Source organism: Amphiprion ocellaris, chromosome 20 (genome assembly GCF_022539595.1).
Source record: "Amphiprion ocellaris isolate individual 3 ecotype Okinawa chromosome 20, ASM2253959v1, whole genome shotgun sequence".
Taxonomy (NCBI): Eukaryota; Metazoa; Chordata; class Actinopteri; family Pomacentridae; genus Amphiprion; species Amphiprion ocellaris.
The window spans coordinates 23851934-23877565 of record NC_072785.1 but is presented as its reverse complement, the minus strand read 5'-3'; the positions used below and the strand labels follow the sequence as shown (position 1 = coordinate 23877565).

The 25632-nt window shown below is 38.1% G+C and overlaps 2 protein-coding genes across 4 annotated transcripts; one reads left to right on the top strand and one right to left on the bottom strand.

Moving 5' to 3' along the window:
• Positions 1 to 6680: 6680 nt before the first annotated feature.
• On the top strand, positions 6681 to 19481 carry akap12a (A kinase (PRKA) anchor protein 12a). Its single transcript, XM_035955175.2, has 4 exons — positions 6681 to 6961; positions 10028 to 10121; positions 10279 to 18250; positions 18335 to 19481. Exons 1-3 carry the CDS (start codon positions 6872 to 6874, stop codon positions 18225 to 18227), a joined length of 8133 nt encoding a protein of 2710 aa, XP_035811068.2. The 5' UTR covers positions 6681 to 6871; the 3' UTR covers positions 18228 to 18250; positions 18335 to 19481.
• A 105-nt stretch (positions 19482 to 19586) lies between these two features.
• On the bottom strand, positions 19587 to 25400 carry rmnd1 (required for meiotic nuclear division 1 homolog). Of its 3 annotated transcripts, none has more exons than XM_023285440.3 (12): positions 25022 to 25400; positions 23185 to 23629; positions 22987 to 23092; positions 22826 to 22901; positions 22421 to 22460; positions 22216 to 22316; positions 22029 to 22135; positions 21880 to 21944; positions 21664 to 21740; positions 20437 to 20557; positions 20227 to 20343; positions 19587 to 20150 (listed from the first exon to the last, which is right to left on the bottom strand). In XM_023285440.3, the coding sequence occupies exons 2-12, from the start codon at positions 23605 to 23607 to the stop codon at positions 20118 to 20120; spliced, it is 1266 nt and encodes a 421-aa protein (XP_023141208.2). In that variant the 5' UTR covers positions 23608 to 23629; positions 25022 to 25400; the 3' UTR covers positions 19587 to 20117. The 3 variants fall into 3 exon arrangements, with proteins under 3 accessions (XP_023141208.2, XP_023141211.2, XP_023141209.2); XM_023285443.3 differs by having other exon boundaries at positions 25130 to 25400; XM_023285441.3 differs by having other exon boundaries at positions 25225 to 25400.
• Between the last annotated feature and the right edge of the window lie 232 nt (positions 25401 to 25632).

The following is a 25632-nucleotide window of genomic DNA, read 5'->3' as shown; positions in this document are numbered from 1 at the left end:
CCAATAAAACAAACGAAACTAAAAGGAAACAACAAAACAACAAAAACACAAGACAAACAGCAAAATTCTGACAACAAACAACAAAAATGACAAAATATTACAAAAATTAGACACAAAATGACAGAAGAACAATGAGCAATCTAGTATTTTACTTTATGATCAAAACTTTATGGTCATGAAATTATTTTAAATTTAGAGTTTTACAAATTTACAATTGGCAGTTAATGTCTTCTCTTTAATTTTTACACTTTGAGGCTTGGATTAGACCCTCTGGAGGGCTGGTTTTGGCCCGCGGACCGCACGTTTGACACCCCTGGTCTAGGAAGTGGTCTAACCCACAACCCAAATATAGCGTTACAGTGATGCTATGAATGTTAGACCATTCTTCAAAACACAACACTTTGAACCCATTTTTCTCAAAAACTGCAGAAAGTGGGTTAGAGACCACTCTGCTTCTGTTCATTTAAAAACCTTGACATGTCCAGTTACAAATGAGGACACGCATGCAGAGTGACTCACTGAGACCCCCTGCGTTTTATTACATTACAGCGGACCAGGCCTCCGGAGTTAGGTTGCTGTAATCAGTGGAGAAAACATCAGCTGTTTCCAGTTACCCAAAGTTGTGACTCTCATTAATTCAACTTATTAACTTCATACAGGGCTTCACACAGCAGCGCCAGTGTCTCCGAGCATCTGATCGAATTAACATGAATGGGTCATGAGTTTGGAGATGCTGCTCCGCTCTGAGATTTCCCAACATCTCACTTTGTCCAGCTTAGGTGACACAGCAGTCTTGTGTTGGGTTAACCTGCTCTTGGCCTCAGCCTGAAGTAAATAAGAGACCCACAGCTGCAGACAGGCCTCAAACATAGCAAGTATAGTGCATGTCCGATTCCAAAACTCGTATGGGGTTTACAGAACTGTGTAGTGTATAGTCTTCTGTCAGTACTTCACTGGACGGATGTTTAGTTAAATTAAGCTTTCTTACAGACATCAGTTAAGCTAAATGTATTCAAGATATATACAAAGCCTTAAAAAAGTCACTTTATTGCTTTCCAGCATTGAATCATGATCAAAATAGTTTGGCTTTTTGAGCAGAATCTACAAAAAAGTCTCTTTTATGTCAAAATGAAAACAAGTGTCTACAAAACAAAGTCCTTATGAACATTTAAATTTTAAAGTGACTTATCCAAATCAAAACAAGTGCAGCCAATCGGCGCTAGAAGTCACATAATTAGTGACACGGAGATAATCTGAGTGCAGTAAATGTGTCTCAGGTTACTGTAGTACAAAAACATTTGTATCTGGAAGGTTCAGTCACTGGTGAAGGACAAATAAATGAGGACAAAGAACACTACAAGCAACTCTGTGAAAAGGCTATTAAAAAAAGTCAGGAAATGGATAGAAGAAAAGGTCATTGAATATGTCTTGAGGTACAGTTATATACATCACAAAGAAACGGAAGGAGAGCAGGCCATCTTTAAATACTGGGCGACTGTGCAATAGAGATACAACTGAAAGAGGCCACCAAGACACCTATGACTCTTCTGAAGGAGTTACAAACTGCTGCCGCTGAGATGGGGAGAGACTGTTCAAAAAACAGCTGTTACCTGTTTTTCATGAGTCAAAGCTTGATGGGAAAGTGGAAAAGAGGAAAATCTTATATTAAATCTTGACTACAGTTCACCAGAGGTCATGTGGGAGACTCTGAACTCAACTAGAAGGGTCTGATGAGACCAAAACTGAGCTTTTGGAACATCAGACGAGATGCTATGTACACTAAACACAGCTGCATACCGCAATCACACCATTTCTATTGTGGAGCATGGGGGTGGCAGCATCATCATGGTGTGGGGATGTTTCTTGGAAACATGTCTGGAGGATTGCCTGATGCAGTCTGCAAGAGAACTGCCATTTGGGGGAAGATTTGTTTTCCAGCAATACAATGACCTGAAGCAAACAGCCAAAGATGCACAGAAGTGGTTTAAAGACAACAAGGTGAATGTCCTGGAGTGGCCGAGTCAGAGGCCAGACCTCAGTCCAATTGAGAATTTGTGGCTGGACTTGTAAAGGGCTGTTCACTCATGATCCCCGTGTAACCTGACAGAGTTTGAGGAGTTTTGCAAAGAAAAAGCGGTTAATATTGCAGTTTCCGGACGGATAAGGCTGATTGAGGCCTATCCACATTGGCCTAATGCTGTAATTGAAGGTGCACCTACTAAATACTGACCTGAAGGGGGTGAAGGCTGTTTTCACTTTAACATAGGAGAGTCATTTTGATCAAGAGTCAAGTTGACCTCAAATCAATGTTATAAAGCAACAAAAGGAGGAAACTTGCAATTGGGGCACGATACTTTTTTATCGCCCTGTACAATTGAGCTGTTGACCTATAAAAATCAAAGCATTTCCTGCCTAAAATGACATTACTTCTAAGACTGAAAATATCTGGTCTGATCAAACCGATAAACACATGAATAATGGAATAATACTAAACGAATCAGCTGGTATTCAGGCTGCTACAATCACTTATGAAAGCAGTGACAGGAGGAGAGTTCTGGGTCTTACTACTAACGTCACCACTTGGAAGATGATAAAAGACCGAAAGAAACCCATCACTCACCTCACATGATGTAGATTAGATAAAATGGTTCACACAGGATTAAAAAGATGCTACTATGGGTGCAGTAATATTAGCAAATTCACGCTGCATTCCTGGAGGTACACTGGATAACACAGAAAGTTCTAGCCAGGAATAATGGATTTTGAACGAGTTGCAGGCATATTTACTTTTACGTCACCAACCTGCCTTTTAACAAAATGCAGCTTAACAACATATAAATTAACTTGGGAAATGAAATGTACAAGGACATATAGTACAGGTGGTGACAACTGAAAGGCACTAAAGCTGTTCTGGAGGCTTCCCAAAGGTAAAACCAGAACTTTAAAACCACCTACCAAATATTAAGTAGGCCCCTTTGTGCTGCCAAAATAGTTTTGAACTGTTGGGGTCTGAATTAAAGTCTTAAATGTCCCTTGAAGGTGTCATTCAAATCTGCATCTCAAAATATTGGAAAGGTGGTTCTTAACTGGCTGTTTCAGTGTCTGCAGTCCACGGCCCCTTCAGGAAGAAGACTCTCTCTGCATCTCTGACTGATCATATAGCAGTAGATAGAGACTTGATTGTGTGAAACCAGGACTTCCTGTCTCTTCTAACTTTCCCTCAGTGATTATTTTAAATGAAAATGTTGCCGAATTGTCTGGAAAACCATTGTTTTTAAGTTATCGGTTTCAAATTGGTCTTAAAAGTTTCCATCATGTCTGAATGTTCCTCTGAGTTACAGTTTCCATCGACATCTGACCTGGCGGCATTTGATCAAAGCTAATGCTAACATTAGCCATATAGCTTGCTAACACTAAGGATTTTCCTGTTGTTGGTGGAAAACTGCTCTAAAAATAATAACATAAATCCATTGGATCTGCAGTGTCATAGATGCTGGCACTGCATGAAGACTCCTGTGTTCACTCTTGCAGTCCACAACAGAATATTTGCTCACAACTTGAGCATTTTGGAGTTTCAGAAGCAGCTTTAGAGAGTAAACAAAGTGAGGGGGCAGGATTACAGAAAGCTTTAGCTCTACAACTATTGGTTCTTCAGGATCTAACTGGAAATTGAATAAAATTTACACTGGTTTGTCAATCTGGGAGGCTATGTGGTTCAGCTTGATGAATGGTAGTTTTCACCATATGGAAGCTTTAACGTTGTGGCTGATTGTCGTTTGTCTTAAGGTCAACCTTTTCCCACAGTCTCCCCTGCTTCAAATTGAAGCATTTTTAATCCAGACAAACTGCCAACATGATTTGTGTTCGCCTGCCCCGATCATGATATTCTGCCCACATGTCTCAGTTTAGTCTCCAAATCCGATTAAATCTGTTTTGCTCAAGAGTTAAATTTGACCAGTCAGTTGATTTTCATTTTCAAGTAAAATTCTTGCTTGGCCAAAAAATCTGTCTACAAGACTTTTAAGCTGTTGCATAATATTTTTTGACTGATTTTACACTGTTTTATTGACTAATTAGACAGAGTGATAGACAGCGCCATCAGTCATTTCAGCATGAGTTACTACAGGAACATTAAACAGAATCACAGGTTCACATGACCAGTAAAAATGTTATATTAGATTTAATTATAGAGAAGAGGTGCCTTTATTTCTACAACAATTCAGACTACAGGTCAATAAATTATAGTTCAAAGGTGACTGTATGTTTTTTTGTTTTTTTTTTTTTAGTTCCAAACACATCGGTACAAGAAGAAACGACTTACTTATTTGGTTGCTCATTTGACAGATTAAATGTGAGGATTCAAGCTAAATGATGATATAGATCTATACATATAGATAATTACACAAATGAATGACAAGGAGAGCAGGAGGTTAACTTAATTCTTGATCAAGATGCTTTCTGCTTGTTTGAAATCACAAATTAAAAGTTTGAGACAGAGGAGCCACTTGGATAACGTCAACAGAAATGTAGTTCTCCCTGAAAAGAGCGGTACAAAAGGGATAGCAGTAGTTTAACTGTGGGGAGGAGGCATTTACTAAGTACAAACCAAACAAAAAAAACTAACCTCTGTAAAAGTAACATTTATACTTCAGTATGAGATCTTGTGTAACGAAAACTTGTTGGCTAATCCTAGTTTAGATCTTCAATAGGCTACAACAGAACAGGAAGTACACGGTCAGACCTGGACTTCCTGTTCTACTATGATTAGCTGATGCTAACAAACATTATTTCTGTGTAGCTATTTAGCTAAGCAACAGATAGCATTAGCCAAGGCACTGAAAATTACTGTAAAATAATGGCACAGAACCATAAAAATACAGCTATTTTCTATAATTCAAGTACAGTTTCTATGTGTTAAAATGGAATTATGTAAAAAAAATAGTCAAGCAATGCTATAATACAAACAACCAGGTGGAATACTTGGCATTATTAGATGTATAATTTTAAGTTAAAAAATAAAAAAATCTTAAAGAAATTCCACAATACTGTTGTAAAACAAGTAATTCAAATTGCATGAATCTTCTCTCAGTTTTAGAGTATATAAATGTTTTTGCATGTAAATTCAAACCAAATTTTTGGATATCTGACATCTTAAATGTAAAATGAATAAATAAATACAATAATTAATTTATAGATTTATCTTTGAAAAAAAGCACAGATATTAAGCAAATACTTACACATTGAAATGATAAACTATCAATTATAGATGACATTAAATATACTTAAAGTTTTTACATACGTTTACAAAAAATATTAATATTAGAGAGGTAAATCAGCTTATAAAATGAACAGATTTAGCTCTGAAAAAATATAAAAGCACAGTTATTAAGCAAATATTTATGCTTTTGCATAATTAATTGTTCCTTTTTGATCATAGCAAGTATAATATTAGTTTTTAGATACAATTCTTGTATATTTGACAGGTTTTTTTATATGTTAAACAACTATGTCCAGCTTCAAAATAGATGGATTTACTTTTGAAAACAAGTTATTGAGAAAGTACTTCAACATTTACAAAACAAACTGTTTACTTTACAGCATATCAAGTGTAAGATGACACGCGAGTACACATAAATTTTGTATATTTGACAGATTGTTAATGTTAAAAATATATATGCACCTGCAAAATTCATGGATTTATCTTTGAAAAATTCCAAAACTATATAGTTTATGAGCAAATACATTTACATTTACAATAAAAGGGGTTCATTTTAGATTTTATCAAGTTCAGTGAGCTTTTACATGTAAGTTTGCATTAAAATCTTGTACATTTGATAGTTTTTTAAGGCTTAAAAAAAGTAGACCAATCAATAAACTGAATGGATTTAGCCTTGAAAGATGTGAAAAATACAGTTCCAATACAAATACTTCAATAAACTGTTCATTTTAGATGACATCAAGTATAATGTAAGTTTTACATGTAGCTTAAGATGAAAATCTTGCATATCTGACAAGTCTTTAACATTTAAAAGAAGGATTTCCACTTGTTAGATTTAGCTTTAAATTAATGCAGCATCTTTTTAAAAAAAAAAACTAATAATTAAACTTTTCATTTTAGATGTTACAAGATCGCATAAATTTTCACATGTAACTTCATACATCTGATTTTTTGTTATTTTACAATAAACATGCCAAGTTTACTTGTAACCTTTTTTTCTATGTTTTCATGCATTTTTAAAATTTATTTCTCTGTAAATTCTGTTAAAGGACAGATTTTTAAATTCTTACTATTTTAAATACAGTGCAGTGATTCTTCTAGGTGGACAAATGATATCAAACTTCTGGTTCTGGATGCATTTCCATTTTATATTAATGTGTATTAATAGTTTAAGCATCTACAAAGTCTTCTTATTTCAGGTAGTAATAAAACCCACATGACAGATGTTGAAAACATTTCACAGCTGCAGAATTTTTACAGAAATCCATTTTCTCTCATCTGATGCATTAGTTTCCAATAAAATCCTCCTTTTCAGCCTCAGATGTGGATCTAAATGCGGGTTCATGCTTGTTGCTCAGACATATTCTCCAGTCAGCTGAGAACGTGCTGTGTTCTCTCTGCAGTTTTTTTTTTTTTTTTTTTTTTTTGTTGATGCAGGGAGAGGAGGGCCGGACCGGGCTGGGCCGGACCAGGCTCGGTTAATAAAGCTTCGTGTGATCCTGCAGGGAGGAAACAGGAGTCCTCCAACATCCAGGCTGCAGCATTTGGGAGCTGACGGCTCTCTCTCCTCTCCTCGGAGCTACATCTATGGTTTCTTTTCCCCCCTGAGCGGATATTTGCACCAGTTTTGCGCTTCTCTCCGGAGCTCCGATCATGGGAGACGCTCAGTCTGCGCAGCGGGACGCACAGGAGGATGCGGAGCCCGGAGAGGACGTCCAAACCGAGCAGAGCACCGAGGAGAAGGTACCGGACAGACAGACAGACACTCATAGTTCAACTTTGCACCACTGTGTGATTCCAGGGACAGGTTGTGTGAAAAACGTGCAGGTTTCTAAAAGCAGGAGGTGTTTGGGGTAAAAATGCTGAGGCTGGATTTTGTTGTTGTCATGCAGATGCTGCCAACAAATCCATTAAAGCAGGAATAAAGTCCAAGTCTTTGTCTCTGAAGGACAGAGAGCCATGCTGTGGCATTGACAGTGTAAATTTATTTAACAGAAAACAAGCATGTATACTTGCTTTTATAGCTTCCTTATAACCGGATGTAATGAAACATTGTAAAAACCGCACGTTTTTCTTTATTCACTGTCACTTTTTAACTGTACTTTTCCCCCCAATTTACTGTTGATTTACTAATTTCCCCTGCTTTGGCAGATGCAAATATTAAGTAAAACTAATTGAATAAAATAATAATTTACATGTTAACACTGAGAAACAGGCCAAAACTATTGATAAAAGTATTGAAATCTGCAAAAATATAGTTATTTTACAGGTATTTGCCATTATTTCATTATTTGAAAGGAAATGTATGAATATTAACAGGTAAATATTTTTTACCTGTTAATATTCCTATTTTATTTGACTGAGAAACAGGCCAAAACTGTAAATAAAGTATTAAAATCTGCCAAAAAACATAATTAGTTTACAGGTATTTGCTATTATTTCATTATCTGAAAGAAAAAGTATGAAAATTAAAAGGTAAATATTTTCTTATCTGTTATTTGACAGTTTCCTGATTTATTAAATTAGAGATATCTAAAATCATTGGAAAAAGCATTAAGCCCTAAAAAAAATACAAAAATTGCAAATAATGTCCACTTCAAATATATATATACATATATATATTCCTTTTATGTGAAAACTATGAAATTGCATAATTTTTTGCTGTATTAAAAGAAGCAAAACATATAATTATTTTAGCAATTCTGGGCCTATTTTATTTTCTACTCAAAACTCAAAGGGAAAAAGTGCTTATTGATTTTATAGCTTTTTCTGAAAGATCTTTCTATGCAGTGTGTAATTCCGTTGAGAACAAAATAAACCAAAAAAAAAACCCCATCTTATGTACATGCGTCATATTCGTGCATTAATTTATTGTTGCAGTTACATGTAGTTGTTTCCCTTGATTTCAAGTGTCTTTCTTTCTTTATTTGTAAGAGACATATGTAAGAAGTCAGAGATGGTAAATAGCTTTATTAGTATTTTTCTGAGTGTCCCTGTTTTGTTAAATAACAGATGATAACTAAAGTAACTGAAAGAAAAGCATTTATTCTAATGTTCACCCCCTATAAATAATGTCTACATCAAGAATCTTACAGATATTTGCTGTTATTTGAAAGAAAAATGATGAATATTAAAGATTAAAAAATCATTACATCACACATGTACCATAATTTAAAAGAAAAATATGTATATTCAGTAAAATCATTAGAAATAAGTTGATAATGTCCACATCTAAAATCTATATGAGTAAATGTGCTGACAGTGTCTTATAAAATGACAATTTTTTTCGTTTTACTGGATTTAAATCTTTTTACTTTACTGACATTTACATTTATTTATTCACTTTTTTTTTTTTTTTTTAACTGTTTTGACAGTTTTTTAATGCTCACTGTATTTTTTTTCTGGCACTCGCTGCAAGATTTTCAGTATTTTTTCTGGATTTGTTTTAATTAGTATTTTTAATTTTTATTTTTACAATGTAGTAAACCAACTTCTTCCTAGCAACACAAGGCTGTTGTGGGAAATTTGTGCCATTTTTCTGATGCAGCCAAAAGCGTTTGCTGGCTTTTGCTTTAATAGTGTGAGGCGGGTGTTGCTCCTCTAAAGATCCTGATTTCACCGTTTCATTTATGTTTCCATAGTTTGCATTTACTGTAGATGAAAAAGAAAACGGTATGAGAGAATAATAATGACCTTTCACTCTTTGAGGAACCCAAGTAAAGCTCAGGGGAGGGATGGAATTTCCCCTCTGCTGCACTCAGCAGAAGCTCCATTGATTAATTGTGTACAACATCATCACCCGGCCAGACTGAGCAGGAAGTCAATTAGACAGCATTGTCCTACAAGAGCCAGAAGAACCGTTAATGCCTTTTATTCCAGATGTAGTGTGTTGCTTTAATGATATATTTGACCTTTAAGAAACCATATTTATCCCAGTGCTGCCGTTTTCACCTTGTTAACTTCACTTTCACTGAGTCAAACTGTTCCACTTTCTCTTTTAAATAAACTGTACAGTGTCACTCGGGTCTATTTTGGTTCCAGATAACTAGAAATCACAAAGACATGTCTGTGTACAACCTGTAACACAGGTCACATGTGTGCATGCAAAAACAAGTTCACTGGAGAATTCATTTAGCCTGTAATCATATGAAGACGTTTGAACTTTTCACTTGCAACCGTGTCTAAATTCAGAGAGGTTGTTGTTTTTATCTTTACAGATATTCTAGAGAAGGCCTGTTGTTGATTGCTACACTATTACACATTTAAAAATAGAAAGTCTAGCTTTAAATACCACTCCTTGCGTGTAATTAAAGTGCAAATCATGCAAAAATGTTTAGTGTTTATGGGTGAAAAATGGTTCTAAGTGCTATTTCTGTTCCTTCTTTATTCTGTGAATTCTACACATTAGCTGACAGACGTGCTTCTTGTTCCTTAACACCTACTCAGACTTTCCTGATTAATCCGCCTCACGGATTTGAGACTGGAACAGTTAGATTTGGTAGCTGTAAGGCTGCCATTACATCAAAGCAACAGTAACTGAACTGTATTATTTGTTTACTGAATAGGACTTTGGAGTCCCAGATAATCACAGATGGAAATTCTTTGCTCCCCCTCATAGAAATTAATTGTTCTCTTGCTATGAGACTATTGTCCGCTGCTGCATTTTTCTTTTAATTGCATCGAATGCTTGCATGATTACCAGCTATCACTTTGAAATGTTTACAGCTGGCAACTTATTACTTGAGCTTTGATAAAATCTAATGTTTATCACATGAGAAGAGGTACATTCAGTTTTGTGTCTTGTTTCAGCCTCTTGAAAATAAAGAGCCGATCTCAGAGCTCAATGGAAAAGCAGACGGCACATTAGCAGGATTTCGTGGTCACACTGTGGATGCGGCAGAGGGTAAGTATTCATATTCTGTATATTACTGCTCATTGACAGACTGCATTGGCATAATTTCAACAGAAGCATGACTTGTTGGATTTGAGCTGAAAGAGTTTGAAGAGCCTTTTTCACTTCATGCTATCAAAGTGTATTAATAATTAATCTACTTGTTTAGGTATACCTTCTCCAGACAAAGATGTTCCAAATGTTGAAATTAACGCAAACAATCCCAATGAAGAAGAAGAGGAAGTTCCCGTGAAAATGATCGAAATGGAGGCGAAGCAGAATGAGATCAATGAGAATTTCAAGAGATTTTTTAACAACATTGGTTTGAAGTTGACAGTAAGGAAAGGCTCCACCGAAAAGGGTGAAATACAAGTGCCTGAGGAAGAACCAAACAAACAAGAAGACATCAAAGATACAGCAAAGGAAAGTGAGAATGCTGAGAAGAACAAGGAACTTAACGCAGCACAGGAGGCTTACGACAATGATTCAACAACAGGTCCGACAATGACTGATGGTACATCAGAGGATTTGCTAGACACAGAAACCAAAATGGAAGCTGAATCTAATAAAGCAGATGCAGCAACAAGTTCACATGGAAGTGAAGGTGGAAACCAGGAAGCCACACCTGAAGATGTAGTCATATCTCCATTCAAACGTTTGTCACTTCAATTCAAAACTGGATTCTTTTCTGGTCTACGGAAGAAAAAAAACGAACCAGCTGGGAAAGAGCTGGTAGATATGGGCAAAAAGGAGGAAGCAACGGAACAAACTGTACAAGACCAACAACAGGACAAGGTGGAGGATGAAGCCGATATAGTTTGGAAGGAACTTCAGGAAATTAAACCTAAAGATGTGTCTGCAGCATCAGCTCAAACAACAGATGAAGCAAAATCACCTTCCACGGATCCATCAGCAATCATTGTAACTGAGTGTGAAACTCTGAGCTCTCAAGAAAAAGTTCAAGCCAGTCCCATGAAAAGGCTGCTGTCAGGTTCTAGTTTGAAGAAACTCTCCAAAAAGCAGAGAGGCAGGAAATTAAGTGATGGAAGGCTGTCCGACTCTGGAGAACACAGCTCTGATCATCTAATGTCATCTACAGAGTCGGCTGATAATCCCAGAGAAGACAGTTCTCCTCAATCCTCTGCAGAGGCAACAGGAGAGGAAGAGGGTCCGTGGGCTTCCTTCAAAAAACTTATGACTCCCAAAAAACGAATGAAGGGCTCGTCCTCAGGCCACGAAGAGGCACAAGTCCCAGCTTCAGTACATGAAGCAAAACCAAGTCAGGGAGAACAAACATCAGATCACAGCTCAGAAGAAGGAAGAAAGAGAAAAGATTCATCAGTGTCATGGGAAGCTGTTTTGTGCGGATCCGGACGGAGAAGAAGCCGGAAAACATCCGACCCTGAGAATGAATCACCTCAAAATGATAATGCTGATAACAAACAAGACAGTGGAGCCAAACAGGGTACTGAAACACAACTAGAGAGGTCTAATGAGGTCCACGAGACTCTAGCTTCATCAACCAGACAAGCTGGAAGTCTTCCAGAGAGTGATGGAGGATCGACATGGCAATCATTTAAAAAACTTGTCACCCCCAAAAGGAAAGCCAAGGACGAAGATGAAGGCAAAGACAACATACACTCTGATAGCGAAATTACTCAAGATGATTCCTCCTTTTCCATAAAGAAACTCCTACCAGGACGAAAAAAGAGAAAGTCCGGTGAGAGACAAGACCAAGTGTCTTCAGACGAGGCTGAGAAGGAAGTAGCTTCAGGTGACGAAGACTCTGAAACACCAGCTGTGGTTCCATTGTCAGAGTTTGATACAGCTGAGACAGGGATTCAAATACAAACACAGGCAGACATAGAAAGTGATGCACCAAAGGTATTAGAGGATAAACTCAAGCAAGATGACATGACTAAGCCAGTCCTACCTTGTGATGATCAGCAAATTGAAGCAACGACAGTCCGAAAGAAGGAGGAAGCTTTAAAGAATGAGGCATCTACAGCCCCTGTTACAAATGAAGAACCAGATGAGGAGCTGATCAGTAAACATCAACAACTCAGTGATATCACGGAGGAGGGTGCAATTACAGATACAATGGCCACTCCAGCGTCAACCAATGAAGAGGCAGCTAGAGATGACACTATAGCAGAGGACCTGATAGAGATCACATCTGAGGCCATAACTGCTCCAGAGACTGTTGACGTTACCCTGGCAGATGAAACTGAGATGATCTCAGCAGTTTCTCAGTTATCAGAGTCTTCAAAAACATCTGGCAACACAACTCCAGTCCCAGCAGAACTTGATGTCAAGGATACAGAGTTGTTACTGCAGGAAGTCGTTGAAAACATCCAAATGAGCCAAGACGCAGTTCCAGTGTGTTCAGAGGATTCAAGTTCTGAAAAAGAACGTCCAGATGTTGAAGCAACAGATGCACCTCATGACCTTGCAACAACAGCCCAACCAGAGAGTGTATCTGACACCAATGAACCTACGTCAACGGATATCATATCGGAGGTTCCTACCGAGGAGTTTGACACTGCTGACATAACCGCAGATGATGCTTATAAGGAAGATGTTTCACAGTTACAAGACACCATGAGTGAATTAGAGGTTTCTGAGGAAAACCGACATAAAGTGGAATGTGTATCTGAGGTAAATGAAGCAGTGTCTGTTGAGACACTACCTGAAGGTGAAGAAGTTGTCCCAGATTCTGTAGTTGAGGCGGATGAAGCTGAAATCTCAAAAATGGACTCCCAAGACGCAGAACCAGTTGCTGCGGTAGCAGAGGGACCTAAGGATGGAGCTGTGGAGCAGGAAATCCAAATTCTGGTAGAAAAGGAAGATCAGATCCTGGAAAATGTCCGTGACCAAGTTCCATTTGAGGATCAACCAGCTGTAGTGGCAGACAAGCAGGAAGAACTGGGAACTGTAGAAACCAACGAATTAGCTTCAGAGAAGAGTAATGCTCAATCACTTGAAAAGAACATCCCGTTCTCAGAGGACATTTTACCAGCAGAAAAAGTTACAGATGAACTTAAACAGACAGCAGAACATCTCACTGGGGTAACCGATGAGCCAGAAAACAAAGAACCACAATCTGATGAACCGATAATTGACCAACATGAAGTTATGGTAGTTGTACAAGAGGCCATAGTGGATTCAGAAGATGGTAGTGTTCAGTCACTTGAAAAAGAAGCAACATCAGAAGATGTTCCACCAGAAGAAACACTGCCTTTTCCTGAAGTTGGTGTTATGCTAGTGAAAGCTTCCAAAACTGAGCGTATTCAAGAACAAGAAGTGTTACAAGCTGTTGTATTAGATCGAGAAGTAAGCAGCCCTGAATCACTTGCTAAAGAAGTAATATCAGAGGATGTTCCACCAGAAGAAACAGTTACAGATGAACCCAAAGAGGAAACAGCACCTCTTGCTGAAGATAATGTTGCTCTAGTAGATACTCCCAAAACCAAACATATTCAAAAAACAGAAGCATCACAAGCTGTACAAGCTGCCACATTAGATTCAGAGGGATGCAGCGCACAAGTACTTGAAAAAGAAGTAATATCAGAGGATGTTCCACCAGAAGAAATGGCTAGAGATGAAACTAAAGAGGAACCAGTACCTCTTGCAGAAGGTAATGTTGAGTCAGTGGATGCTTCCAAAACTGAACATATTCAAGAGCCGGAAACATTACAGACTGCCACATTAGATTCAGAAGTGAGCAGCCCTCAATTACCTCAAAAAGAAGTAATATCAGAGGAAGTTCCATCAGAGGAAACTGTTAAAGAGGAACCAAAAAAGGACACAGTACTTCTTGCTGGAGTTAATGTTGAGCCAGTGGATGTCTCCAAAATGGAACATATTCAAGAACCAGAAGTGTTACAAGCAGAGGATTCCTGCAAGGAATCAGAAATTTTACAAGTCGTACAAGCAGCCACATTAGATTCAGAAGCAGGTGGCTCCCAATTAATTGAAAAGAAAGTAAAATCAGAGGATGTTCCACCAGAAGAAATGGTTGGAGAAGAACCCAAAGAGGACACAGTAACTCTTGCTGAAGTTAATGTTGAGCCAATGGATGCTCCCAAAACCGAACATATTCAAGAGCCAGAAACATTACAGGCCATCACATTAGATTCAGAAGCAGGCAGCCCTGAATTACCTCAAAAAGAAGTAATATCAGAGGATGTTCCACCAGAAGAAACAGTTAGCGAAGAAGTCGAAGGCAAACCTGTGCCCATTGCTGAAGTTAATGTTGAGCCAGTGGATGCTCCCAAAACCAAACATATCCAAGAGCCAGAAACATTACAGGCTGACATATTAGATTCAGAAGCAGGACGCCCTGAATCACTTGAAAAAAAAGCAGTATCAGCGGATGTTCCACCAGAAGAAACGGTCAAAGATGAACCCAAAGAGGAAACAGTACCTCTCACAGAAGATAATGATGAGCCAGTGAGTGATTACAAAATTAAGCAAGAACCGGAAGTGTTACAGACTGCCACATTAGATTCAGAAGCAGGCAGCTCACAATTACTTAAAAAGGAAGTAATATCAGAGGACGCTCCACCAGAAGAAACAGCTGCAAATGAACCCAAACAGGAAACAGTGCCTCTGGCTGAAATTAATGTTGAGCCAGTGGATGCTCCCAAAACCGAACATATTCAAGAGCGAGAAACATTACAGGCTGCCACATTAGATTCAGAAGCAGGCAGCCCTGAATTACCTCAAAAAGAAGTAATATCAGAGGATGTTCCACCAGAAGAAACAGTTACAAATGAACCCAAACAGGAAACAGTGCCTATTGCTGAAGTTAATGTTGAGCCAGTGGATGCTTCCAAAACCAAACATATCCAAGAGCCGGAAACATTACAGGCTGCCACATTAGATTCAGAAGCAGGCAGTCCTGAAGCACTTGAAAAAGAAGTAATATCAGAGGATGTTCCACCAGAAGAAATGGTCAAAGATGAATCCAAAGAGGAAGCAGTACTTCTGGCAGAAGGTAATGATGAGCATGTGGGTGATTCCAAAATTGAGCAAGAACCGGAAGTATTACAAGCTGCCACATTAGATTCAGAAGCAGGCAGCCCTGAATTACCTCAAAAAGAAGTAATATCAGAGGATGTTCCACCAGAAGAAACTGTGAAAGATGAACCTAAAAAGGAAACAATACCTCTAGCTAAGGTTAAAGCTGAATCAGTGGATGCTTCCAAAGAACCAGAAGTGCTACAAACTGTGCAAGAAACCACATTAGATTCAGAAGCAGGCAGCCCTGAATTACCTCAAAAAGAAGTAATATCAGACGATGTTCCACCAGAAGAAACAGTTACAAATGAACCCAAACAGGAAACAGTGCCCATTGCTAAAGTTAATGTTGAGCCAGTGGATGCTCCCAAAACCGAACATATCCAAGAGCTGGAAACATTACAGGCTGCCACATTAGATTCAGAAGCAGGTAGCCCTGAATTACCTCAAAAAACAGTAATATCAGAGGATGTTCCACCAGAAGAAACAGTTACAAATGAACTCAAACAGGAAACAGTGCCTATTGCAGAAGGTAATGATGAGCCAGTGGATGATTCCAAAATTAAGCAAGAACCAGAAGTGTTACAGACTGCCACATTAGATTCAGAAGCAGGCAGCTCACAATTACTTGAAAAGGAAGTAATATCAGAGGACGCTCCACCAGAAGAAACAGTTAGTGAAGAAGTCAAAGACAAACCTGTGCCTATTGCTGAAGTTAATGTTGAGCCAGTAGATACCTCCAAAACCAAGCACATTCAAGAACCTGAAGTGTTACAAGCTGCCACATTAGATTCAGAAGCAGGAAGCCCTGAATTACCTCAAAAAGAAGTAATATCAAAGGATGTTCCACCAGAAGAAACTGTGAAAGATGAACCTAAAAAGGAAACAGTACCTCTAGCTAAGGTTAAAGCTGAATCAGTGGATGCCTCCAAAGAACCAGAAGTGCTACAAACTGTGCAAGAAACCACATCAAATTCAGAAGCCGGTGGCCCTCAATTACTTGAAAAGAAAGAAATATCAGAGGATGTGGAAACAGTTACAGATGAACCCAAAGAGGCACCTGAAGTCAGCACTGAGCTAGAAAAACCACCAATGGAACCAGAAGTATTGGCACCTGATGTAAAAGAAGTCGTAACTGAAACAGAAACTGGTGCAGCTCCGTTCCGTGTAGAGGAATGCAATGCCCAGGAAAAACAAATACTGTTAGATGATGTTACAAAACCAGCTGGGGAATATGTCATTGCTTCAGTTCCCGAGGAAACTGACAACAAAGTTGTGGATCAGGCTTTGGAGAGAAACAACGATCAAAAAACAGAGCGTCTGGCCCAAGGTGTTGAGGTTGAGGTCAGCACCACTGAAGCTGTAGAAGATTTAGAAACAACAGCAGCAGATAATGTGCTCTCTGTTATGGAAGAAGCAAGCTGTGTTCAGATCCTGGAGGAGACTGTCCTTTCTAAAGAAACCCCAGAGCCTTGTGTAGACAGTGCTGAAGCTTCAGATGAACCCACACATGAAGTGCAAGTCAACGGAATAGGAGATAAAATAAATGGACTTCCAAGTGCTGAGATGAAGACTGCTGAGGTCCAACATGTTGTTGTGATGCAAGTAACCGCGTGTAATCTAAAAGATGAGATACCCGGTGTTTTGGTAGAGACAACATCAGAAACTCATGAACCCTTGATAAACACGATGGCAGGTGAGACCGAGCTCAAGGAGGGAGTTGAGAGTGCCGCACCGTTAGTGGAAGACAGTGTAGAAGTTGAGGACAATCACAGAATCCAAGTGCAGTTAGTAGATGTGGATATTAAATCACTAATAAAGGTAGGGGTTACAGAAGACAAAAAGGTCACAGATGTTTGTCATGAAACTATTGAAAAAGTAGAAGTTCTCTCTGCAACTTCAGGAATCGAAGATGAGGTATTTAACAAGGAAACCAAGGCGGCTGTTCAAGGAGATATTCCAAATGTAAAGGAGAACTTACCACAGACGATACCTGAATCTCTGGTTGCCAGTTTGGAACAAGAAATTCTGAAAGATGCTTTGACAGAAGTGGTCGAGAATGAATCGAGTCAAGCGAAGAATCAAAAAGAGATAAAGGATGGCACTGAGAAGTTTTCAGAAGGACAAGATGAAGGTTCTGCTGTCATCAGTGATGGTAGCGCAATCCCAACTGGACACCATGATTCCCACATGCAAACATCTGTTATTCCAGGAGATTTAGATGTTTCGGTGCACGATCAAGAAGAGGATTTGGAGGAAACTAAAGCAGATGAAATACGCCCATCAGAAGAATTAGCTGTGAAGAAAGTCATCGAAAAGACCACAGAAGCACAACAGATAACCCAGATCGTTACAACCAGTAATACCGGACAAGTAGCTCAGCAAAACACTGGAACCATCTCGTCAATGTGTAACATGGAGTCCCCAACTAGCTTTTCTTTTGAAGTCAAATTTAACATACAGTTTGAGAAAACAAAAGTACCTGAATCTCCAACATCTCCTACAGAGACACGCAAACCTGTAAAGCAGACGGACGTGTCTGAAGTTGGCGTTCAGGTAGTGGAGACAGTAGCATCCATAAATGCAACCGAAAGAGACGAGAAACAGATCACAGAACCGGCAGTAAACTTGGATTCAAACAAAATGACAAAGACTACAAGTCAGGCAGCACAACTGGACGTTGGTATCCTAGCAGTGGAAACCATAACACCAGTAGAAGAAATCACATCTACGGAGACAGTAACCCCGAGCATCCAGGCTGCAGAAACAATCCAACCAGAGACGCAAACAGAGTCAAGAGAAGTGTTTCTGAGTCAACCGGCGCTCAACGAAGCAAAAGCGAAGGAACCAACAGTCGAGGAAAATGATGATGTGTGGCAGGACGCCGAAGAAGAGGTTTACACTCAACAGCAAACTGAGAAGGTGAAGGAACCTTGGGAGCAAGATGAAAAAGCAGAACATGGTCAAGAAGCCCAACAAGAAACGGACGAAACTGAAGGAACACGTGAGATCGAGAGCGAAGGCGAACATTTTGTTGCTGCACTCGAGCATCCGGAAACTGTAACTACAGGCGACATGACAATGGATTTGAACTAATTCAACTCAAGTTTCAGCGACTGGTAAGATTCCTATTTTATTCTGGTTTCATGAAGATCAGATATATTCAAATAAATTAACATACTGCTACTTTTTTGTTTCCGTAGGTTGGACAATCAAAAAGGAAAAGGAAGAATGTTTCAAAAAGCCATCAAAGCCTTTTCTTTCGCATTCTGTTGAACAAAAAATGAGCTAGATTTATTAGATTATTTTATTAAAATCACAAATATGTATGAGAGAGATGTAGCGAGAGAAGTACTGCTTCTCAGGGAGCATGTTTGAGGTGTGACAGTGACAATGAGTGGCCTCTTTAAGTAAATTTAATGAGCTGTTTGCTTTAATTACTAATCATGCCAGGTCTTTCCAATCACATTTCACATCATACTCTGCCTCTCATATCTTTTTCAGCAGTTCTTTTTTCATCGTTTATGGTTAAAAAGCATCAAAAAACATTATTCAGAAGCACCATTACTTCATGATGTATACGACCCAAGTACAGCACATTTTGTATATAATAATATATGTCTTTGCATCCTTTATGTTCACAGATTGTTTCACTTGTTTGATTATTTTACTTCATGTTTCCATGACATCTAAAAGCAATAGGCAGACCTGGACCTAATGAGGATATGCAGTGTTGTTCTATTTTATCTTGTACATAATAACTGTTTTAATGCTTAAACAGGCTGAACTGTGCATTTTCAACCTATGAGAATTTCTACTCTAAGTGCATGAAGACAGCATGGTACAGAAATGTTATATTTGACACTATTGGCCAGTTTTCCAGATGTGGATGAAGCCAAAAGAGAAATTCAATGAATATCTCCATTGAATAAAGTTGTTAGTCCAGAACTGAGCTTAACCATGTCTGGGAAACTGATCCAATATACTAGAGTTGAAGTTTAATCAAAAATATATTTATAATTAATATATTTACAATCTGCAGAGCCTTAAACAATCACGACAGCTTTACTCGTTTTTTCTCCCAGCTGTGCACTTTTAAGTATCTTTGACACCACAGGTTCAGTAATCGAACTGTGTAGCAGGAGTGGAAAATAAGGTGGTTATTTTAGCTGTTTGTCTACTTTTTTTCCTACATACATTGATTTTATGGAAACTTCCTGCTGATCTGATTCATGTGATGTCAACTAATGCAAAATGCAAAGCCAAGTTTCCTGTATTTATATAATATTTACCACTGTTTTATTAATAAGAAATATTTTATTTGAATAAATAAAACCTGCAAATTTCAAATACCTTTTGTGTTGATAGTGAGAATTCTAATTCACACTTTGAACTGAACAAATAATCACTCAATGGGTCAATAAATTACATGCAAACACTGAAACATAACTGGCAAACATTTAGAATAAATACTTTATTATATTTTCTGTCACACAGCACTTATAGTTGGAGTTTGAGAATCAAATTTTGCTATAATCCCACTTTTTTAAATCATATTGCTTGAGATCCATCACAAGAATAATGTCACACGTTGAGGCCTTTAAAAAAATGTTATATTTCATACTGCACATGATGTAAAAATGCAATTAACATAAATCCAGCAATCAAAAGTTGAAAAACAATCACTTGCATGTGATCCCAAAAGTGGCAAAGTCCCACTGATTCTTTTTTAAAACAGCAAAATTCAGGAAGACCTGAATGATCCACAGCAACATGTAGGAAAATGACTGATTTTAAAGTTTGTTTTGTGATTTGTTGGCATGTACAGACTGTAAAACTTGAAGAATAAGACATTCAACACTATTTCGGTCCCCTTCACGATTCAGTATCACATTTCACCGACTGAGTACCTTTGCAGGCTGCAGCATTTGTCCCTTGGAGCTTCTAGCGTCCATTTTTAGATTTGTGCAATCTTGTAGGAGCAGCTTAGAAGATCATTTTCGCGAGTTCAAACAAAACCTGCAAGAAAAGCAAGATGTATTTAACATAAATGCAAGCAAACGCTGCAATCATGGACACCATGGAGCTCGTTTACCTCGATCGTAATGAGGATGACGATCATCCACTCCAGCCTCAAGCTGTGCTTCTCACTCAGGTGGCTCCTCATCAGGTCGGTCAGCTGTGTACAATGTTCCAGCTTCTCGTTCACAACCTAAAAAAATCAGACAAACTCGGAGCTGAAATCAGAAACAAAGCAAGTGCCTCTTCTGGAGCGAGTCTCTAAACTAGAACGGCTTTTATTTACATTGACTCTGCGGTTGATGCTGAGGAACTGGCACGTCTTATCGTAGAGTTTTTCCAGGTTTTCTCGGTCCCAGTAGAAATCAGGTGTGAGGAGCAGGTCGGACCGCAGGTTTATACAGTGTCTGTTAGAGCGGGAAGCAAATACAAACATTAAAATACAGTCTCTGTCATCCCAGAGCATGAGAATTTACAATATAGTTCACATACTAGTACAAATACTATGCAGAATTACTTCAAGTCTGAGCTGTTAAACATACAGACGGCTGACAGATTAAAGGAAAATTGAACATTAAGTGTCCTAGTATGGTGCTGAGCCACCAGAACAGCTTTAATGCACCTTGACATCGATTCTCCATGCTTCTGGAAATCTACAGTAGAAATGAACACAATTCTTCCCAGAGATAATCCCTGTTTTGGTGCTTTAATGATGGTGGTGACAACACTTATTTGTCTAGTAAAAGAAAAATGTATCCAGAAGGTATAGAAATGTTTCCTCAGAGGATAAAGTTAATCGCTCAGAACAACTTGGTACTGATTTACAGTGAACTTTATCCATCAACAATTGTCAGCATTCAGTGTGAACCTGTTGGACTTACCTAAAATACCTAAAAAAAAAAACTTGAATATTTTTTAATTACTAGCAGTATTTCTTTCAGTATATTTTTTAACCAGCTCTGCTTTAGTGTATTAGTTTGCTGTTTATGTTGGTCCTGGTGCTGTAAGTTGGTTCTAATATTTTTGCGTCTATAATCCAATCAGTCCAGTGTGATTTTTTGTTTTGTTTTATAACATTTTTTATCAGTTAAAGCTGTTTTATATACTTTGATTTTTTTTAATGTGTATCTGAACAGTTACATATATTTTACTTGCATTAATTTATGATTTTAACATTTCTTTTATTTGATCTGATGTATATTACATGCTTTTTTTGTTTTTTTTTACATTTATGGCTTGTGCAGTTAAAGACCCACATGGGATGTTTGTCACCTTATGTTCATCCCACATTCAACTGCATATAAGCACAACAAACACAGCAAAACAGAGCCACCAGCACTGCAGAGGTGAAGGGTTCAGGTTTTTCCTTTAATTCATCACCCGTCTGTAGTAAATCAGGCAAAGAAACTGACATTGTCACTCATAAAATATCTAGGTGTGCTGTAAAATCTTGAACCAGAAACAGAAACAGCTCCCCCTGAATTCCTTTCTATTTAAAGAAAATTGAATTTACCTTAACGTGAAAAGCTCTCCTATCTTCTTCATAACCTCGGCTGAGGACAACTTCACTCTTTTGCCAGACTTCAGTGTCTGGGAAAAAGAATAAATTAGGACATGAGCATTAAAGTTTTAGAATAATAACTCTGCACCATGTGCCACACCATTATAACCATTACACATACTCAATTATTCATAATTCTTGTTGTTTTCTGTTCAGTGTCCACTGTACCTCTGGAATCGACTGGATCGAGTCCACAAAGTTGTCTAATGCAACCTCCCAGATCGCCAACTTCACTGGAGCAGAAACCAAGAGGTTAGAAGCTAACCTCAAAACAATCTTTATCTTTCTTGATTTAAAGTTGCCATTCAGATTCTCACCAGACAAACATAAAGCATTTGAAAACGCAAATTTCTCCAGAACAGCTTCGTGCTGATCCATCTGGTCACTGAGCATAAAGTTTCCACGTTCAAGCTTCGTATTTCCCCTGAGGAAGAGAAGATTTAGAAAATGTACACAGCGTCCAGAAGTACAAATAAGCAAAATAAAGAGTCGACGTCATCGTACTCTCCGACGGTGTAGTTGATCTCCTCGTTTTCCCAGTGGACTAAAGCTACTTCGTACGGCTGAATCTCATGATGTTCCAATATTCTCAGAACCCTTTTCAGCTGCAAAGACAGAGAAAACGCTGGTAGACTGAAGAAGAATGCCACAATAGAGGAGTAAACTACAAATTCAATGAAAGAATATTAGAATATACAGTGAAGTTTACCGTTTTCTCCTCAACATTCCAGAAAACTACAGAGCCTTCCCTGAAATTTACAATGAGAAAGTCAGTTAACGAATTACGAAAACAATAAAACCAAGGCTGGTTATCATGATAATATACACACATATGTTTCCAGTCTTTCAATTTATGTTGCAAAACAAACTATCAAGTAGACAAACAAACACTCTGGAGGAATACAACACCTTTTAAATGTAGAAAAGCTCAGATTTACATCCAGAAATATTTGATTAAATAAGATTTATTGAGGAAGACCAAGTCATTTAAGCCAAATCACCATCAATGCTGACTTTAAGCAACATATTTCTGATATTACTCAGTTTTGACACTCAAATCTGTTGATAACAGACTGAGATTAGACCTCAAGATAAAGCCTAAAACAGAGTCTACCTGAAGAAGAATATTTGAGCGTCGTCGTCTGGTTTTGCAGCCATGTCTGTGCTGATCACCAGCACATTTGAGGCATCTGAAATCAAAACATGACTGTAATAAAAGCATGCATCAGTAAATTCCCTGTAAAGCTGTAATTTTTGTGCTGTTTGAACTGATACCTCTTGGTAAATCGATCTCCTGGAAGCCTTGATTTATCAAGTCGTGGCACAGTGTTGGCAAATGATACTGATCTGCTGTTGCAAAGGCAATGCATTGCATCATGTCCTATAAAAACAAACATGCCCAAGTTAATCATTGAACTGAAATCTGACATGTATTAAAGGATAAAAAATAAACTAGCGCTACAGGTTAATCACCTTGTCCACACTCTGTGAAGGCTGATTGGCTCGAGACGGTTGTTTTGTCCTTGGTCCCTTAGGAGCTCTTTTTCCAGGCACTGTTGCTGGCTTTAAGTTTGATTTTAACACCGTTTTTACAATGCTGGATGAATAAAAACGAGTCTGTCCTCTTATACAATCAGTCAGAATCCCAGGTTCAGTGAAAGAGCTGCTTAGACTTTTAAATCCACCTGAAGCAGGCAGTCTTTTGTGCTGTTGGTGAAGAGAGTTCGAATGGCAGGTCCTTGAAAAGATCCATGAAGCAGAGTGAGTCCTAGGTTTGGATTCATACTTGTGAGACTGAACAGACTGGGAGAGACTGGCTGAGGCTAAAAGGCAGACTGGTTTAGTCTCTGCAGGCCGTGGAACTCCCAGTCTGGAAAATAACGTCCGGAGAAGCATCTTCCACAGTCGTACAGGTGAACTGCAACACAGGAAAGTGGAGTTAGTGAACTTCAAAAGCTGAATAATGATATGTTGGATCCACCGAGCAGCCTTCATCTTTTGCTTGCTCCAGATTCCACTTAGTAATAAAACTTGTGAACTGCTTTAGCACTCTTGTCCCTTCAGCCTTTTTTTATGATCCAAAGGTATCAGCAGAGTCTCGGGTTCATTGCTGCTGTTACAATATGGTACAGACTGATTTAGTACAAAGTGATACATAAGTTGTTTCACTCCAAAAACACAACTGGACCTCATTTTCCCCATCAGTGCCTCTCAATGTGATAAATGTTGTTCTGCTGAAGGTCACCAGCTCATCTCTTTTGGTTTTGTGCAACTTTTGGACTGCATTCTTTTTTTTAACTATCCCAGACACTAAGCTCAACCACAACCTAGCAAAATGTGGCTGTTCTACACATACTTTTACACAAAATAGAGTTGAACAGATGCAGAACTTAGTTTGATTATAGGTTGGCTTGATCTTCACGTTGCCACTGACGGAAATAAGGAAGCCTCTGCTACAGATGGGCTTTTATAAGGAGCAAATACAGTGCATTTGTCAATTTATAAAATTGTATAACATTTACAAAACCTTAAATTAAAAAAGTTCCTCTGTGCAATATTTTGTCAATATTTAACTGGACTGATGCTGAGGTACATGTGGCTTTATTAGAGACAGCATTCATGCTAATCGCATCCCAGATATATACAGAACTGATAAAAAGTTTTTCTCCTGTTATTGCTTTTCAACATACGACTGTGTTTATATATTCCTTTCTAGCTGTAAATTTCTGTATATATTGTGTTATATTTAATTTTATTACTACTATTTTTTTTTCCTCCCTGTTCCTCTTTCTATATTTTCTTTATATTTTATTATTCTCTTACATATTCCTAGGGTGACAACAACAGCCGAAACCAAATTCCTTGTATGTTGTGTACGTGCTTGGCCGTAAAAGCTGATTTTGGTACTATTGGTGTATCTACAGCCATAAGTAGTGATTCACTAGGGAATGGACTTTCCAGATACTAGTGTCTTTACACAACAATCAGTTTACGTTTTTGTAAATTCTTGGCCAGAAAAAAACAAAACAAAAAGGAAATTAGATTGGCCATGATTCAAAGTAGAAAGGCAATAAAAGGAGAAAACTAAAGGGAGGAAAATCATGGTGTTATCTAATTTAACACTGCAAAAAATACAGAATCCAGCCTGGATCTAGACCTGGATATTAACAAAAAGTTAACAAAACCCTCAGTAATAATATTATTTCCACCTGTGATTACTGTCTGTTGATTTTCACTTCACATATTTAATTTTACACATCTTTAACACAAAGTACACACAAAAATAAAGACCAAAACAAGCAGGACTGACCTTGACTTCAGCAGCTGGCAAAATCCTCACTAGCAGCCTGGTTATTATCTATCCATAACAAACAAACTGTGACATAATACACACTAATAAAGTAGTTGTCTCACAAACGTGGTTCTAACTTCTGAGTAAAATCCAGTAGTAGTCTGTCAGTTATCTACAGATCTGTGTTTGCAGCAGATAAGGTTAGCCGTCGGTTAGCTTACCGGAAAAAGAAAAAACAGCGATATAGATCAGGTTAAAGTTGAAATGATTCAAGGTGTCAGAAAACAACAACAGAGTGAAGAGCTGTGATTAAATTTAACAGTGAATTTAACATGACTACATGACATTTTGCCTGACAGTGCGAGGAGGAGGCGTGTTCGATGTTTTTGCTAATAAAGTTTACTCATTTCCGGGTTCAGATGACCTCATCTTAAAGCAACAGTACAGCCCCGGGGTAACGACTTAAAGCTTGCTACCTTTTACCAGGCTGCGTTGGTTTTATTTTATTTGTTCCTTTTTATTTCCTTTAATTTCAATTTTAACTTTTATTTTATTGTACAAAAATCAAGTGCGAGCCTGATGTCAATTGCAATATTAAATATAACTAACATAAAGTATGCGGGGTGATA

What these genes read in the sequence shown, in the direction of transcription:
- akap12a (XM_035955175.2), top strand. Translation starts at nt 6,872, where the DNA reads ATGGGAGACGCTCAGTCTGCGCAGCGGGACGCACAGGAGGATGCGGAG. An exon ending in AGCAGAGCACCGAGGAGAAG is followed by an intron (nt 6,962 to 10,027) that starts GTACCGGACAGA and finishes GTCTTGTTTCAG; the next exon opens with CCTCTTGAAAATAAAGAGCC. An exon ending in CACTGTGGATGCGGCAGAGG is followed by an intron (nt 10,122 to 10,278) that starts GTAAGTATTCAT and finishes CTACTTGTTTAG; the next exon opens with GTATACCTTCTCCAGACAAA.
- rmnd1 (XM_023285440.3), bottom strand. Translation starts at nt 23,607, where the DNA reads ATGCTTCTCCGGACGTTATTTTCCAGACTGGGAGTTCCACGGCCTGCA. An exon ending in CGATCCAGTCGATTCCAGAG is followed by an intron (nt 21,741 to 21,879) that starts GTACAGTGGACA and finishes TCTTTTTCCCAG; the next exon opens with ACACTGAAGTCTGGCAAAAG. An exon ending in TCATCCTCATTACGATCGAG is followed by an intron (nt 20,151 to 20,226) that starts GTAAACGAGCTC and finishes CTTTTCTTGCAG; the next exon opens with GTTTTGTTTGAACTCGCGAA.